The following is a 17760-nucleotide window of genomic DNA, read 5'->3' as shown; positions in this document are numbered from 1 at the left end:
TAACTTCTTATGCAGTAGCTAGATGGCAGCATTGTGAAATTGATAAAAGTTGTTGCCGTCAGAGCCTATAAGGCTGAGCAATCTGTTACATGTGATTTGGAGTAAAGGCAACGAATTCACGTAAGGCAATTAACAGCTTGGGGCAGTAATTACTGACAGTGCAGTGTTGTCAACTTGTCGGTTTTCCTCGAAATTTGAGGGGAAAATACTTTTCCAGGGGAGGTTTGGGGGATACAAATTTTGGATTATTTTCAAGGGAAAGATAAATTTTAGAGAACTTCTTTAGAAAGAATCACTCCCGCAACTGTGAGACGCATGTCCACGGAACATGTGTTTGGAAGAGAAAGGGACACATTTCCAGCACATGTTATGCACTGTGTGAGGTTTACAAACACAAATACCTACATATTTTTGAGTAGAGACCTCCAATAATATATTTTTTTAAGTATGAGTGCGGGGGTTTCATACATACACAATAATTATTCTCAGTTAATTATAATAATTATAATTAAACGAGTTGTAAGCCTTTTTGACATTTATTTGAAACACGAAATTAGATTTATTCTTACAGCTTGTACATATTACAAAGAATATGAAACATACATGTTAATTATTTTGTTGAGCCAAACAAAGTTTACTGTAATACAGAACATTCTCCAGGGAACACGTTTCACTGAAGTAAATGACGTTTGCCTTATAGCCTATATCTAACGCGATTGCCGAGGAAGTAATGTGTAGGCTCTATATTTTCCTTGAATCGATTCGATCATGGGAAGGTTTTTTTTTGTTGCGTAGTACAGACAGGTAACATAAACTGAAGATTAGTTCGAGACACGCAATACACATTAAAATAGCGAATATTCTTTTATGATACGCATATCACGAAGAAATTGTAAAATAGTGGCATGCTATAATTCCAGCAGTCGAAAGACCCAGCACTTATATAAGGTAAGTCAAGAAAATAATTACATGTGTAAAGTAATGTATAAGTTGCTAGATTTTATTGCCGAAAGGTGACGCGTTGAAGATGGCTGTTATTTGCTCATGTCACTTTTCGAACGGTGGTGTAGTAAGCGAAACTTGTTCCCAGGCGTAGGTACACATTACAACAGACAGATTTTAATATCTTGCATATATTGAATGAACAGTCTTGTTTTTTTCTGTGCTTTTTACAGAACTTCTGAATATACAATAGAACTACAGGTTTTCAAACTGCTACATTACCAAGAATTAATGCAGGGTTATGTACAATCGCATTTGTCTTATATCAGACATAAGCCATGAAAACTGACAACACATATAAACACATTATCTCACACTACTTTCCCCATCATATTTACATCACATTAAAATAAACAAAAACCACATGATGATGCGAATTATATGTATAGTACAGGGACATCATTTTATTTTTACTAACATTTCTGATATTAACCTGGCTATACCTTTGAATCAACGGTCCTCCACGACTGGAGTTCGATGGCGTAATATACAAACAAATCACTTTACTAGGTATAGGAGGGAAGAAAAGTAATTCATCCATTTACGTAAACTATGAAATATCACGCTTTTGAGCTTAATAATTTTCTTTAGGTTTTTGTTTAATCAGAACACAGTACAGTATTAACAATGAGTGTTTTTACTCACGAACTGAGCTGTCCATATGGACGTATTCGTTATGCAGTGTATATTATACTGTCTATAGCACATTAGCTTACACTATAGAGAATGAAGTTAAATTGAAAAATAATCATAATATGGATATTTAAACACATTTTTTCAAAATGGTGGCCGTCCATTTCGATACAGGCTTCAGTTCTAATGTATGTCATTCCAATTACCAGTTTCGTCCTTCGTACTAGTAACTCATGTTGAAATAATTCTGTACCTACTCTGTAAAAGAGTACCTTACGTACTGTAAATTCAATCTTCACTTCTGCTCGATCCGAAAAGATAAAATTACTCAGACATGCTATCTACTGTCCGTCCAAGTGGTTATGTCGCAGGATCGTAGAAAGGAGGAAATCACGTGACAGTTAATTACTTAATGAGGCCCTTTTATTTAAGTTATTTTAAACAGTTGTATGGGTATAATATTGCGTAGATGTCCAATTCCTAACATAAATTAATGTTCTCAGAAAAGAGCTAAGACAGCCCAGCCACTAGCCTTTACAGAGAGGCGAATAGAAGCTGGTGGGGAAAACCGGAATGCGACGTAGGCAAATGGACGACAGTACCTATGCGAAAATGATGCAATATTGGAAGCTCTTTCGTCATTGGAAAACGCGAACATATTTTTGGAACGTACTGTGACGGTAAGGCTACTATGACTGTATATGCGGTCTTGGATCTGTGTGGAAGACGGTTGAACTTCATTAGTAGAAGGGGTGGAAGTGAAGTAACATTCAAAAACTCAGGTACAAAAAAAAAATTGAAGTAAAAATAAAATGATGTCCCTGTACAAATACAGCGTCGTCTCTGCTGCCATGCGGTTCCACTAATGTCATGTCTTGGTTTCAACCTCACAGATGAGAAACTGCAAAACTAGAGACTACACCGAGGTTTGGTCGACTTAAGATGTTTATGCCAAGTATCACAAAAGAGATTATAAAGATCATTCTCTCTCTGTATGTTACCATTGTTTTAAATGGGCAGGAAGTAATAGTAGGTTATTATTATTGTGGAATTTGAATTAGACTTTCTCCATTACTGGAGAAATACATAAATTACAGACAAACGAACAGATATTGGAACGCTACATGAAAAAGAGGAACTTCGAAGTGAAAAAAAAAAAAACTGAAAAAGTACAAGACAGTTTTATAACTTCAGACTAAATATGTGTTTGATTAATTATCATTAAAGGGCGGAAAAATGTGCGTTATGCCTTAAGTTTAGTGTCAACGGACTATACTGTTGTCATTCACTCACGTAAACAGCGGCAAGAGAGTACAGTCTGATAATGAGAACCTCATCACTCCATTCAATCGATCTATAAATACTGGAATGAAGTTGTAATATAATTATTATGAACTGCCACCTCCCAGATGATTAAAGGGTGCATTATATTGAACCACAATATTCACTCGTAAATTATCGAAAGGGAAAGTTCGCCGTCCCTCGCTCAAACGGTTTTTCAACATCGAAAAGCTTTCTTCCGTGTCACAAGATGTTAGAGGTGCAAATGAAAAAAGCGCCGTAGTATGTCGTTTTTCCTTCCACTCAAAATGTAACACATAACTGTAAACCGGTACTTTTTTTTTTTTGCAAACTTTGTGGAATTTTTCTTTCATCTTTTCACCTCCAAAATTGGATTACCAAGTTTCTTGAACGGAGTATTTGCAGAAATCATCATATTACATAAATCCACATTAAATTCAGATCGTGTATGTTTTTTATTATTTGGTGTCGAAGACCTTTGTATGTTTCTTGCTGTTACAATGCCGCTCTATATAATATTTCCTACGTATTTAAATTTCACATTTGCGCACGGCAAACAAAATATTTTCCCTTTGCGGAATAACAATCTCTCTTCCGTATTCATTTCTTCGACTGTTTAATTCCAAATCCTTCGACTTAAGTATTTTAAATCACTTTTACACAACACTACCACCAGCACAAAGGCAATAAACAATATTGTAAACGCCTGGCTTCCTTTCCCATATGACTAGAATTTGACACTGAAGGTCATGTGTTGGTTCCTACATGTACTGCCTCCCTCTCGTAGTGCATTTATGTTATTGCGCATGTACCTGTGACGTCATCCATACTTCAGACCAAACTAACCTGTATCGCGTGATAACGCACATTTTTCAGCCCTCTAATTATCATTATTTGTAGAAGGTTGGTTTATAATGCGGAGTACTTTACAACTATGCCACTGGTATCGCCTTGAGTTGCGAGTTGTAAACACATAAATGACTCTGGATCAACGAATTTATGAATATACAGAATGATTACAAAGTCCCGTTACCCCCTACCAGTATCTATGTTATATATGTTTTTGTAGTCTTATGATGTTTATTGGTATGTCTAATGTGTATTTCAGATAATTAATTCCCATCATGGCCGATACAAGTAATTATACCATCGAAGAGCGCATTATGGCAAGCAGTTAGGTTCACGACAGGCCAAGAACTGGAAAGACGATAGAAGAGGTGCGTAGAAACTTCCAATAGCAATTCAAACCTAAAATTACACCCATACCGACCAATGTGTATGAACGAATTATCGGATACTGACTTAGCGCGAGGGATGGACGCATATGAGCTATTCCATCTCAAATCGACCGAAATATAGAGACAATTGACCGTACAATTTCTAAATACAATAAAACTTTTTTTGTCCGTAGACAACTGTGATACAATGCTTTGTGCAAAGTTTGAGGCATCAGAACTTCATAGTGTTTAAATTAAAAATATTTAAATTTATCGTATTTTCATAAGATTTGCAACTTTAAACTGTTGTAGCTCCGAAACCCTTTCACCCAATGATCAAAATCATGGTTTATTTTGATGCTGAGAAATTAAAGTTTATATTGACATATAAACAGATTTTCTGACTTTTTATGGAAATGGAGAAATTTAGATTTTTCCTCATTAAGACGCCTTTGCCAAGGAAAACATATTTTAAAAATATATAGTTAGATTCCGCATTAAAAGTACAAATAAACACATATTTTTTACCGATGGCACGTTGATAAGAAAGCATTGAAAATATCAAATAAAGAAAATAAATAGTACGCGCGTGAACTAACCAGCTGACTTTGAGGCGGGAGCTAGCCGAGGTAAGCAAGGCCAAGAGACATAAACACGTAATGTGTCGTCTAGCAGTCATGGCTGTGCTAGCTTTATCACAGGTTTTCATAAACACAGGAGTAAAATGACACCTAACGCTCGCTTTATTTTCAGCTCTCGGCCAGTGCGTGCGGTACTGCGCCGTTCAAGTCTAGGCATGTGAAAATAATCTATTTAATACCCTCGAAACTTATTGCCGTACCACTAACCAAACAATGCCGAATCCCTCTTAATAATGCAAGGTTTTTCTCAATATTTTTTTACATTTTTACAAATTGTCAAAAAATCTAAAAGTAAGTAAAATCATATTATCTGTCTCTCTGTCGACCTGGTTGGCAAGTTGGTATAGCGCTGGCCTTCTATGCCCAAGGTTACGGGTTCGATCCCGGGCCAGATCGATGGCATTTAAGTGTGCTTAAATGCGACAGGCTCATGTCAGTAGATTTACTGGCATGTAAAAGAACTCCTGCGGGACAAAATTCCGGCACATCCGGCGACGCTGATATAACCTCTGCAGTTGCGAGTGTCGTTAAATAAAACATAACATTTTTTTTTTCTGTCTCTCTGTATACAAATGTCAGCTTCAAAATAAGCTCTCGTTCAATGTTCTGCAGTAAATGGTTCCAGAGTTCTGAGCGCTATAAGAGGCTTTTTTTTGTATATAAAATACGCTAAATTTGTCGCTCAATAATACGAAAACCGTTTGACTTTCGATAGTATATTTTTGAAAGTACACTCCCCTCAGCACCTTGTATAAATAGGGAAAAAATTAGAGTATAAAAAAATGCGAGGTTTTTTACTGATCGATTCCATATGGAATAGCCCATGTGCAGCTCTTCTGGCAACATTTGACACCATCCCAAAGCGGAGTAAGGTGATATATATATTATTTTAGTGACGAGTGCGCCATATACCGAACCTCTCGGTCTCGGAATGTGGTGTTTTGATGTAAGAACAATCCATACTTTTATGAAGAGGTGGAACAGAATCCTCCCCATACCATGATATGGGTTAACCCAACTGCTTGCGATAATGCGCTCTTCGATGATGTAATCACGTGTATCGGCCATGTAGGGTATTAATCTGAAACACAAATGAGACATACCAATAAACATAATAAGATTACAAAAACATGTATAACATAGATACTGGTAGGGGTAACGAGACTTTGTAACCACCCTGCATATTATGTTTGAATGTACTCTATCAGAGAATTCCTCAATCGTTATCTAAATATGAATAATTCCGGATATTACATATAACATGTGATTATTATTAATAATGATCACTAAATTTCGTTAATATAATAAATTTATTTAAGTTGATCATTTCAGGATGGCAATGGTAATAAATCGTCCTTTCCTTTTTCTCAGTCGATTTTAAACTATTAGATGTAGTGAAGAAACAATCCATGTATTCAGAACATGAGGAAAGTTAATAGTCAAGATTAACGGACACACCAATTTGTACATAAAGTAGTTAATTTAGTTTTGTCTTCATATGCAAAATCTCCGCCAGCAGGTCCGTAATCTGCTATAATAGTTCAGTTCGGTTACATAATTATTTACTGCTGTACACTTCCGTGTAACTTTTACCTTAACTAGATCATCTGTAAATACTCGAACGCCATACGTAGAAATGGTAGAGAAGTTATGAAAGAACGCTTCAATTACAAATTGTCAGAATAAGAAAAAAAAAATAGTTTACTTTCTGATTATAAGAAAGTGGAATGAAATGGTTCACAAAGTTAAAAAAAAGTCAATCCAAATTATAGCAATAGCTATGAGAATATAAGATTGGGTGAATGTGATAAATTTCTCCTTAATGCAGAAGATCTAGGCACCGACACCACGTTCATATGGAAGCGCTTTTTTTTATTTCATTCCTGAAACACATTAAGAACGTTTTTAAATGTTACAAGCTTTCTATTTATTTTGAGACTTATCATTTGCCTGAAAAAATAAATGTTCTGTGTCTTGTAAACAACTCGTAATAAACCTGTAGTTTTATTCCATAAAATAGTTTTTTAAAGCTCAGACTGAAATTTATACCTCTAATCTTTGAACGCACATGTTTGTTTGAAGAAAATGACTTATTAAAGGAACAATTTCTTTTTGGAAAATATGTAAAATTAACGTTAAAAGTGAACAATAAAGTGCTGCCTTTTAAAGTAACTCATTTAAGAAACTGTGTAAGCTCACTAATAAAAGTGAAAATTTAACGATATAAATCAAACTTACCAATGTGATCGACGATTATAAAAAATCGACTATTATGTGTATTTGTTAATTAATACTCACATTTGCCGTAACGGTGATATTTATTATCAAGTTATGAGAAGGGAGTAATCGCGGATCTGTATATAGCATTTCATCTTTGTTAATTTTCATTCATAAAGAAAGGGATATTTTAAATTTCGTAAATCATGTGGCTAACGAATTTTTCATTAACCAATGAAAGCCGTATTTGATCATTTCTTTCTTCCGAAAAATCCATCGCCCTCAACACCGAATCTGCTTACTCAGAGTCCAGAATAATCACTATCTCACGGAGGATGAGTAATTATTTTTTATTAGGCCCGTAAAGAACAGCGTACTATTTTGTCGTGTTACGTTTCCAATTTCACAAAATATCTGCCTCATCTCGGTTCTCTCTTTCATTCAGTCACGATGTATCTTCTGAATTTTGCTTCGCTTCATAATTCCCTTTCTCATTTAGTTGTTATCGTGAAATACTCGTCCATTCTGTGTTGAGTTGCCTATAATCCCTCGTCTCCTGTTCTAAGTCGTCGATTTTTTCATATTAGCTAGCCATTTGTGATGACCCAAACGAATACTATAATCTACTATATTCCTGTTCTCTTTTTCACTTGAAATGAAGACAAGCTTTCAGAACATATTACCATGAAAGGAAAAAGTCAAATTCAAACCCCTTTATTGATCTAAGTCACGAAAAATCTTTTTGGGAGACTTTAGATTAGTCAGTTTGGTGGGCTACAGGAAGAAACTTTCAATAGGAATCTTGGATGCTGTTGGCCGACACTACAAGGTTGTAAACTCCAGCATATTGTTATGTTTCTGTTGAAAACAAAAAAAGAATTGTGTAGTTGCCAGTAGAGTGCGACCTTGCGAAAATGGTAAATTTTCAGAATAATTCTAAAATTCCCAGCGCATGAAATCTTGGGATAACTAAATTTTCTTATAGTTAAGTGCGATGAGTAACATGTTCAAAGAACTGAAATTTCCTGTGACGCGAAAACAGAGAGTGTAGCAAAATATACGGATGCGTCAATTACTACGATAAATGGGCATAGAAACACTATAATAAGATATAAAAATGGATGAGTATTTCCAATAATACTATTCGGGATAATCGATATTGTGATGTGATAAACAATTTTGTTGTGCAAGACGTTCCCTTTAAAGTCCCTTCAAATGAGGGTGGAGATTATAGGAGGGTTGTAAATTTTCAGGATTCCTTTCAAAACCTTGTTATTGTACAGGCTGCCGGAACTCAGTTTCTTCAATGACAAGCTCAGTGACAGAACTACACAGTACGAAGAGAGATATTTTGTTATTTTATTTTGTGCTACAGAATGTATCAACTAGTCCCTTCCGCCACTGGATGGATGGACGGGCATCGCTCCACTCCCCCATCGCCATAACAATACAGACGAAGTAAGACATATCTCCTTTCTCTGTCTTTTCACAGTGAGACAAGGTTCATCACACAGAATTTAGTAACTTTTACTTCGCCTTTGATCCAGTTGAACATTAACTTAGGGTAAGAATAATTATTAATATAGGCTATGTGTAAATATTATTGCCCTGTCTGGAAAAAACATTTTAGAATCGATATTAGCAAGACCCACTCACACTGGAACTTACACGTGCTTCAAGCGGATTCTTCCAGGGAGTTCTTCATGAGCAGTGGTCAGTAGAATACAGTCATTGGCATTGGCTATGCCTATGCTTTCAATATAATTGTCCTTTTACAGTGGCTAGCGATCTAGACAATATGAATTCGTAGGATGTTGCGACATATCACAATTTTTTTTCATAACATGTTGAGTTGACTAAGCACGCTGTACACCACGATCCAGATTATAAGGAGAACGATTATTACGACTAGGAAGACTGTCTTAAGAGGATGCCAGGGACTCTCTGGAGGGCTGGGGTTGCTGGACTTCTGGTACTGCTGCAGAGTCTTCTGGTGTTGTTGATGGAGAGCGAGGCACATTTCAGTGCAGCCCGGGACACCGTTCCCGTTCACGGCCGGCACCACGCCCATCTCCACAGTACTCCTATTGTCTCGCTCGAAGCCAGCGTTTTCCATCTGAAAGCAATTGGATCTTCTTTCATAACAGGTTATATTTTAATAGTACGAATTATTAAGAAAAAACATATTTACAACATAGATGAGTCCCATCCAAAATGTTATTTCTATCCACAAAGAATAATAATTGTTCGATATACAGTCCAATATTTTATTAATTTTTCCCATGTCTAAAATAAGTACTATGATATTATTTATATGAATGAATAATCATATATCGTTCTTAGAGTAAAATATCATACACCTTGATTACACATCTTTTAACACTGTATCACTTCGGAATATATATGATAAGACTTTCTTGTGTTAAATTCTAACGTACAGTTTCCCTGAAAAAGGATGAGACGATTGAATATTCCTAAGTCTCAGATGTAAGACACTGCGCATGATCGGAGAGCAGAGCACTGATACACAAGATAACGAATATTGAGTTACTTAAATTCAGGCTATTTGGTTTGTTACTAGCATCGTTCCGAAATTCACTTCAAAAACTGCAAAAAATATGATAATATTACGTAAATAAAAGATAAATATATACATAAATCGTGTAGTTAAATCGACAATGGACCTTCATGACTAGATCGACACTCCTCACAGAAAGGAAAGCTTTCATGTTGTTTCAATAGCTCAGACGGTAAGACTTCTGCGCCTTGTGTAGAAGAGTGCGAGTTCGGTTCTCAGTCTTCACAACGATTTTTTTTGTCTAAATAACGTTGAAATAGCTAAGTAATGTTGAAATAGAGTTTTACAAAGTCCTGAGATTAAGTGTTAATGATCGCAAACAATACAAAATTACAAGTTATAATACTATACACGTTAATCTAATGAATGCATTTATACACACACACACACACACACACACATATACAATGCAAATGCATATATATTAAAAACTAACAATTAAAATGAAATTAAAAAATATATATAATAATAGACAAACTTTTACAAAGGTTTAGAGTCCTTAGGCTATGTCATTTGTTGAGTAATTATTACAATATTTTATTAATAGCTTTCCCATTATGTGTAAGAAATGCACTTGCACAAAACAATTGTTGTTAAAAGTATGACTTTGGATTATTTCATTCTCACCCATTCATTTAATTTTAACTATTTTATCTACGTGTTTGCAATAGTGTTTGCATTCAATTTTATTCATGTTATGATTGAATGAAAAAGCACTGTTGCAGTTTTTGACTAATTACATTATATTAATACTAATTATTAAATGCATCTGTTAAGTAACCAATTGCAGTATCTTTTGCAAAATCTTGAATGTTTCAGTTGTCAATAATATTTCTGTACTATATACTATAATACGTTAAAAGAATTTGCAATAGATTTGGGATCCTCTACTTTATAATCATTGGTTTTAATGAAAACATATTTTCTTTCTTAGGATATCTACAAGTTTAAATTTAATAATATTCCGAATAGGTTTAATTGCAGTATCTGAATTTTGTACTTTTCTATTAAAATATATTCTATTTCCCTCTTTCATAATTTTTGATAAATTACACTGTACTTTTTGCAGTATTTAAGAACATGAGAATCATTACAATGCAACTCATTACATATAGATTCTTCTTTTTAATACTTGAGATTTTGAAGTCCCTGCGATATCTACATGTTTTTACTTTTGAATTTTTTCACAACATTGAGTGGAGAACATCCACTGAAGTGATTATGAAATTAAGTGAAAACTTCAAAACATTTACTCTTAATATCAGTAGTACCAGTATCATATATGTTTTTCCAAGATTCATTTTGTAGACATAAATGTAAATAATCACTAGATACAGCATTTACGATCCTTTCTTAGTTTTTAAATTAATATTATGAAAATTTTCAGTGACATTGGAAACACTTAGGATTTGTTTATCATGTTCAGACAAGCCATTGATTATAGGTTCTGTCGAATAGGAATTCAGTCTAATTCTGTGTAAAAAAAAACATTTATCAATGGGTGTGCTACTTCAGCTTGTATGCTGTGGGAAAATGACTCTACGACTAAGGTTTCCTGTTTCAAGGAGTGAATTTAATTTACTTTTACGGAAAAGTTCCGAGAGATAATCTATGTTTATGTCACTACAGATCACAAATTCCATAAGAGATTTCTGAAGTCTTTTCTTTACAAATTCAATGTTGGCTATAAATATTAATAAATAATGTAAGAAATATTAATGATTGCAGTTATAAGTGTGATTTACATTATAAAAAGCAAGAAGTTACATTCCTCGGCAATATTCGAACTTTCGATGCTTGGTTTTGTCGTCCAACTCACAACCACGGACCTATTCAATGCTTATGTTAATAACCTCCAATTTAGCTGTAGCAATGTGGTGTCATAACTTGGAGTTTGTTTACTTAATGCAATTAGATTTAATGTGATTAGTTTCGCAACAATTGGACTTCCTGTTATATCCTGTTATTTAGATATTTAAGTTAGGGTTGATTTATTAACTCTTACTATGCAAGATGCCTGTTATTTCAATAATTCTATATCACGTTAAATAGTCATTGTCTACACTAAAGTATTATCGTCATCTCTCATTTCTCATCGTAATGGCGAATCGACGTGACATGAGACAGCGAGTTATAGCTCTAGCTGAGGCTGGATATGGGACTAGATCTGCTGGCCGTTTGGTCGGTGTTCCTGGAAGTACAGCCGCGAGGTGGGGTCATCGTTACCAAAATTTAGGGGAGGTCGAAAATCGCCCTATTTCTGGGCGTCCGCGGATTTCTTCATTGGAAGAGGATGCTCTTTTATTCGAGACAGTTCGACAGGACCCCTTTCTGACTGCTAACGAAATAAGAGCAGCATCTAACTTTCCCGGCTCTTCACAGACTGTGATCAGCAGGTTGAGGAACCGCGGTATTAGGAGCCGGAGGGCTGCGCAAATGGAAATATTGGGAGAAGCAGAAGCTGTCGACCGTCTTGCCTTCGCTACCAATCGAGTGGATTTCGATTGGAGAAATGTAATTTTCTCCGACGAAAGAACCATCTCGAGTGATTACGAAGGTCCTGTCTGTGTCTATCGTGAGGGTGGTCTCCGACATGACCAGCGCTATGTGCACCGACGTGAAAGATCGGGGCGCTTTAGCATGTCGTGTTGGGGGTGGATGTCTTACGATGGACCTGGCGTTACAGAACGCATCGATGGCCGGTTTAATGCGGGAACTTACGAGCACATTCTGGAAAATATATTCCTTCCCTCCGCCCGAGAACGTTTTCCCGAAAGAACAATGCTGTTCCAGCAGGATAACCACCCCGTGCACTATGCTGCAAGCATTCAAAGATGGTTTCAAAGGAGACTCGAGATCGAAATCATTAATTGGCCTCCGAAGTCACCTGATTTTAACGTCATCGAAAATTTATAGGCGGAATTGAAAAAGAGAAGGATAGCCACCTATGCCCACCGACGCCCTCAAAATCGAAACGAATTATGGGATCAAGTTGTTGACACCTGGGAAGATCTCGCCAGGGATCAGAACTTATTCCACAATCTCGTGACATCCATGCCGGACCGACTTAGAGCTGTAATAGAAGCTGATGGCATGTGGACAAGATTTTAAGTTAACAGGTCTCTTTTTGTTTCTTATGATTTTTGTTTGAGGAAGAATACTTTTAACTTCCAAGTAAGATTTATTTTTTTTAAGAGATTCAGCCCACTTGTAAGACCCAGAAATTATTCCATATTTTTCGACAAATTAGACAGTCGAGGAACTCTGAACAAATTAATTACACCTCAATAAAAAAAAAAGTTTTACCCGGGATCGAACACGAGACGTTTCGGTTATACAGTGCAACGACACGCTACTATATGAGCTACCGAGACAAGACAGCTACAGCAGCCGTCCAGAATATAGATCCCATAGCAGGCATTTGCCATTCAGTACAGTGAAGCAATGATATTTTTTGACTCGAGCTATGTTGTGAAATCCTGGCCTTAAATGCCTGTCTTCTTCGTGATCCTTATTCTGGTCCTTGTCCTTGTTGTGGTCCTTGTAACAATTCTTGTACTATTTGTCATGGTATGTATCGTTATACGTCGATATCGAGTGAACCGCGCTGTAGAACTTTAACTTCCGACGACCAAGAATCGTCTCATTCTTTTTAAGGGTAACTGTACCTTGTTTACATGTTTCGACCTATTTATGGGTTATCCTCAGAACTGGCCGTTGTTGGTCTTGGCACCTCGTTGTTTTGGGTATGGAATGAATGGGACCCTCAATTGCTTATCATACAATATAGTATTGCTAATTATGTTACATTTTATTGATAAACGTTTTCAGCATACTATACCATCATCAGATCGTAAGTAGTTATCATTTTATACATACTTAATATTGTGCCACATTGGTTAAATGCAATATATCAAATAACAAACAACAAAAATCATGATTACACTAGTTATATAGGCGATACTTGTGATTAATGTGTCCTCAATCAGCTGTTAATTGGACAATGTCATTATGTCGTAATATGTTAAAATACAAACCAATAATTGAACAAAACAGATCTATAAAACATTAAAACATTAAAAAATTGACACTTGATATAATTCTTCAGAGAGCAGATGTCATCTTCATCGTTCGTTTTTTGTGCATGTTGTAATGAAACAAGTTAGGTACAATTAGCTAGCTTTGTTGGATTGTAGATTGTTTTGCGTAAATTGTATTAACTATTAACTATTAACTTATATCAAGTTTCATTACAACATGCACAAAAAACGAACGACGAAAATGACATCTGCTCTCTGATGAATTATATCAAGTGCCAATTTTTTAATGGTTTAATGTTTTATAGATCTGTTTTATTCAATTATTGGTTTGTATTTTAACATATTATGACATAATGACATTGTCCAATTAACAGCTGATTGAAGACACATTAATCACAAGTATCGCCTATATAACTAGTGTAATCATGATTTTTGTTGTTTGTTATTTGATATATTGCATTTAACCAATGTGGCACAATATTAAGTACAGGCCAGTTACTTTATGGTGACAGCTCTGGCCTGGCGACGCAGTGGTTTGGGCGAGTTCACTGTTTGTTCGAAGGGGTGTTCATTTTAGTCTTCCCCTGGCTGAGTTACCGGTCACATCTCGGGAGCGTTAGTGTGGGCGTACAGTCGCGCTAAGGACGTACTACTCCACCACTGTCTTGTATATTGCAATTTAGTGTGTTTGTTACGTACATTTCATTTAGTTACTTAAATAGTTGTAGTGCTTCTGTTTTGTATTATTTAGTATGTAGTATTTATTGTCTAGATTCACTGCTATTTTCTGTTTGTGAAAATGCTGCCTAAGCAAATTGAAAGGTCGGGTATTGCATTCGCAGTCGCGAGAAGTCGTGAGCAACGTGTAGCGCTTTACGAAGATAGCGCCGGAAGAAAAAACGTAACAAATGTTGGAAAATTGTAGCAGAGTTTACCGCTGTGTCTGAGAGCTGTGGTAGCCAAATAATAAGGGAGACTAAAGACATTGATAATCGGCGCCAAAATCAACTGTGGACAACTTTAATGAAGCTGTCATAAGACGAACTAAAGCACGAGTTCTATATTTCACAGAAATAGCGGCCCACACTTAAAAAAAAATGTATATTATTGAAATTCAAACCGCATGAGGATATTTCATTGTTAATTAGTGATCAACTGTTAAATATAGTGATTCGATTGCTGCTCAGTGTATTTCCACATTAGTGTTTATTAGTGATTATTGTTCCGAACTCCTGCTCATTGTATTTCCATTAGTTTGCTACTTCAGTGTTTATTAGTGACTATTGTTCCGAACTGTTGCTCATTGTATTTCCATGTTAGTTTACTTCTTTGGTGTTTATTATTGTTCCGAACTGCTGCACATTGTATTTCCATGTTAGTTTACTTCTTTAGTGTTTATTAGTGACTATTGTTCCGGAGTATGAAGTGAACACAGTGACAGGAGCTCAAAATTATGCAGACGCTGCAACTTGAGACTTCATTTCTAATATGACTGTATTTCCCTGCCTCCATTCGCTCCGTCTCGGGTCGTTCTCCCTCCCACAGTCGAACCTTCTCCTCTCTCGCGTCGACGAGCTGTCACCATAAAGTAACTGGGCTGTATGTATAAAATGATAACTTCTTAAGATCTGATGATGGCATAGTATGCCGAAAACATTTAACAATAAAATGTAACATAGTTAGCAACACTATATTGTATGATAAGCAATTGGCGGTCCCATTCATTCCATACCCATTGTATTTCTGCTTATCGGTTAAAAACTACATGCAAAATGAAAATACCTCTTGTTTTGTTTCCTGTGAGTGTGTGTTCCTAATGGAATTAGGAAGTCTATACAAGGTTTTTTTCTATATTCCTTTCTATTTTTGAATATTTTTATAGCACTAAAAACATCTTCTTCAAAAGAGTTTTCATTAGCAATACCTTTTTTTGCTATATAATATGCCACTCCATGATCTGGAGATGTACGTAGTGTGTGTGTTCTGAAATTGAGTTGCGTGTTGAGAATTTCGTTGGGGTGTGTTTTCGTGTGTCTGTATATTTCATATTGTACTAGTCTGTTTAGTTTCTGGCTTTTTGGTTGGATGCGTAGTATTTCCATGTCTGTACATGGAACACACACACACTCTTTGACTCTACACTATACTACACTAACACATCTTCACAGGAAACAAAACAAGAGGTGCCAAGACCAACAACGACCAGTTCTGAGGATGACCCATAAATAGGTCGAAACTTGTAAACAAGGTACGTTAGAATTTAACACAAGAAAGTCTCATCATACATATTCCGAAGTAAAATATAAGTTTCAACACATTATTTGCCATGGTGGCATACGTTTACTTCATAACTATCTCTATGAACTATCTTGAATGAATAGTAAGTTAACGCTATTTTCAAAATAACAGAAGTTAGTACTTGAAAATATGCTATTTCAATCTTTTATTTCCCTTATGCCATTTCTTCATTTCTTCATTCAAGTTTAACGTAGCAAGTGTCTAAATTTTAACTGGATCCATCACAAATATTTTTCAATATTCTTAAGTGACCAAATTTACAGAAGTTATAAACAAGTAAACTTTCACTATATGAGGGGTTCACAACCATAATGGACCAAGTGCAAGTAAAAAATGTTATATTTATGTATAAAGTACAGAAAACTCTACTCTATTCACTGTCATAGTGAGCCAAGCCAATAGTTCAGTTACTTTCTTAGGGATAGCACTTCAGCCCAGAAGAGATGAAATAATTCACGTAACCTTCACAGCCATACTGAACCAAGTCCGTAGTGGACCAGAACATTGTCCCATTGCTATCAAACAACGTTTTAGTGAAAATGAGTACCGACATTGACATAAAGGCATTATTCAATATTCTGACACTGAAATAAATATTGAAGCTTTCCTGGCGATGCGACGTGAGGATTCGAAATTTTCTCGAGCTTCCACCCAAGTAAAATGTTGGTGATATAACTAGTCAACAGCACAGCAATTGACCACAAATTCATGGTGTCCGGATACACTTTCCTTCCGAGCTGAACGATTGAAGCAGCAAGTTGCAAGTTGCAAGAAAGAACACATCTATGTTCCTGGAGACTGGAAGAAAACTGTCATAAACACAAAGCGGAAATCCTCAAAATTTTGCGTCACTGAAGTTAATACAACTGATTTCCTTTCTACTGCAGTTTTGGAAGAATCTGTAATAAACAGAAAGAAGATACCGAGGCTACTTTTTTGAGCTGGATGGACATTAGATGGCTGCGAGTTGCGATAGATTGTTCCTTCATATTACTATTATTCGAAGAAACCTCGAATGAAGGCACACCTTTTCGCAAAATAAATTTGGAAAAGCAAGTTCGTGGACAAAAGTTCCTTTCTTTGTCACTTGTCACCCAAGATTTATTGTAAAAGGACCGTAGAAAGATCAGTGCTGCCAAAAAGAAAGATAATATGAATAATATGATGGATCTTCTCTCATATATTCCGCTGATTCATCATGCATACTATAAGAATCTTCCAGTGGAGGCAAATACTAGGCTCCAAACTATTTCGAGTAGAGTAGAGGAAGATGATAATATTGTGTTACTGTGATTGATGTACTACAAAAGGTAGCATTATTCACTTTCTATGTTTCACAATAGAAATGTAATAAATAAATCAATATGAATAAATACAAAATTCTTTTTCGAACATATAAAGTAGTATTCATTTAGACTGTAACATAATTTTTCCTGAAAGTTTCACAGCCATAGTGAACTAAGTCCCCATTAATTAAAAAAGTATAAAATATAAAATAGAAATATTAATTTCTTATTTTCTAACACAGGTTATTACAAAGTTTATAGTTTTAAACGAATATTGCCATATGTATTATTACATTATCACTCAATCTGAATTAATTATATTGTGAAAACTTAACGGGTTGACTTCTCAAAATATTGTTAGATGGGCATGATCTATTGTGGTTCTGAAACCCTCATATACTGTAGGGGAGACCCGGGAAAAACGAATAACCCGGGCAAAGAGAATAATGCCTATTTCTTATAAACGCCAACAAGTAGCGCTTTCTGCTATGTTGGGGAAGAATCCCAACCAGATTTTTCTGCTGGGACTGACTTGTCGTCATTGCT

At 35.6% G+C, this 17760-nt stretch overlaps 2 protein-coding genes across 3 annotated transcripts in view; both read right to left on the bottom strand.

Annotated features, from left to right (window-relative positions):
- The window catches only part of LOC138705064 (endoribonuclease CG2145-like), a 517688-nt gene that overhangs the window by 233368 nt on the left and 266560 nt on the right, over positions 1 to 17760 (bottom strand). The gene's annotated exons all lie outside the window — the stretch shown is intronic.
- Positions 518 to 17760, bottom strand: part of LOC138705066 (uncharacterized) — a 252282-nt gene continuing 235039 nt past the window's right edge. For both annotated transcript variants that reach the window (XR_011333569.1, XM_069833660.1), the window contains exon 2: positions 518 to 9128. Coding sequence is in view for 1 of the 2 variants with exons in the window: in XM_069833660.1 (XP_069689761.1) it covers positions 8850 to 9128 (279 nt within the window). In the remaining variant the exon portion in view is untranslated. The remainder of the gene's footprint in view (positions 9129 to 17760) is intronic.

This window comes from Periplaneta americana, chromosome 8 (assembly GCF_040183065.1).
Source record: "Periplaneta americana isolate PAMFEO1 chromosome 8, P.americana_PAMFEO1_priV1, whole genome shotgun sequence".
NCBI classification, from domain to species: domain Eukaryota; kingdom Metazoa; phylum Arthropoda; class Insecta; order Blattodea; family Blattidae; genus Periplaneta; species Periplaneta americana.
Note: the sequence above shows the minus strand (reverse complement) of the source record. Positions and strands in the feature narration are given on the sequence as shown.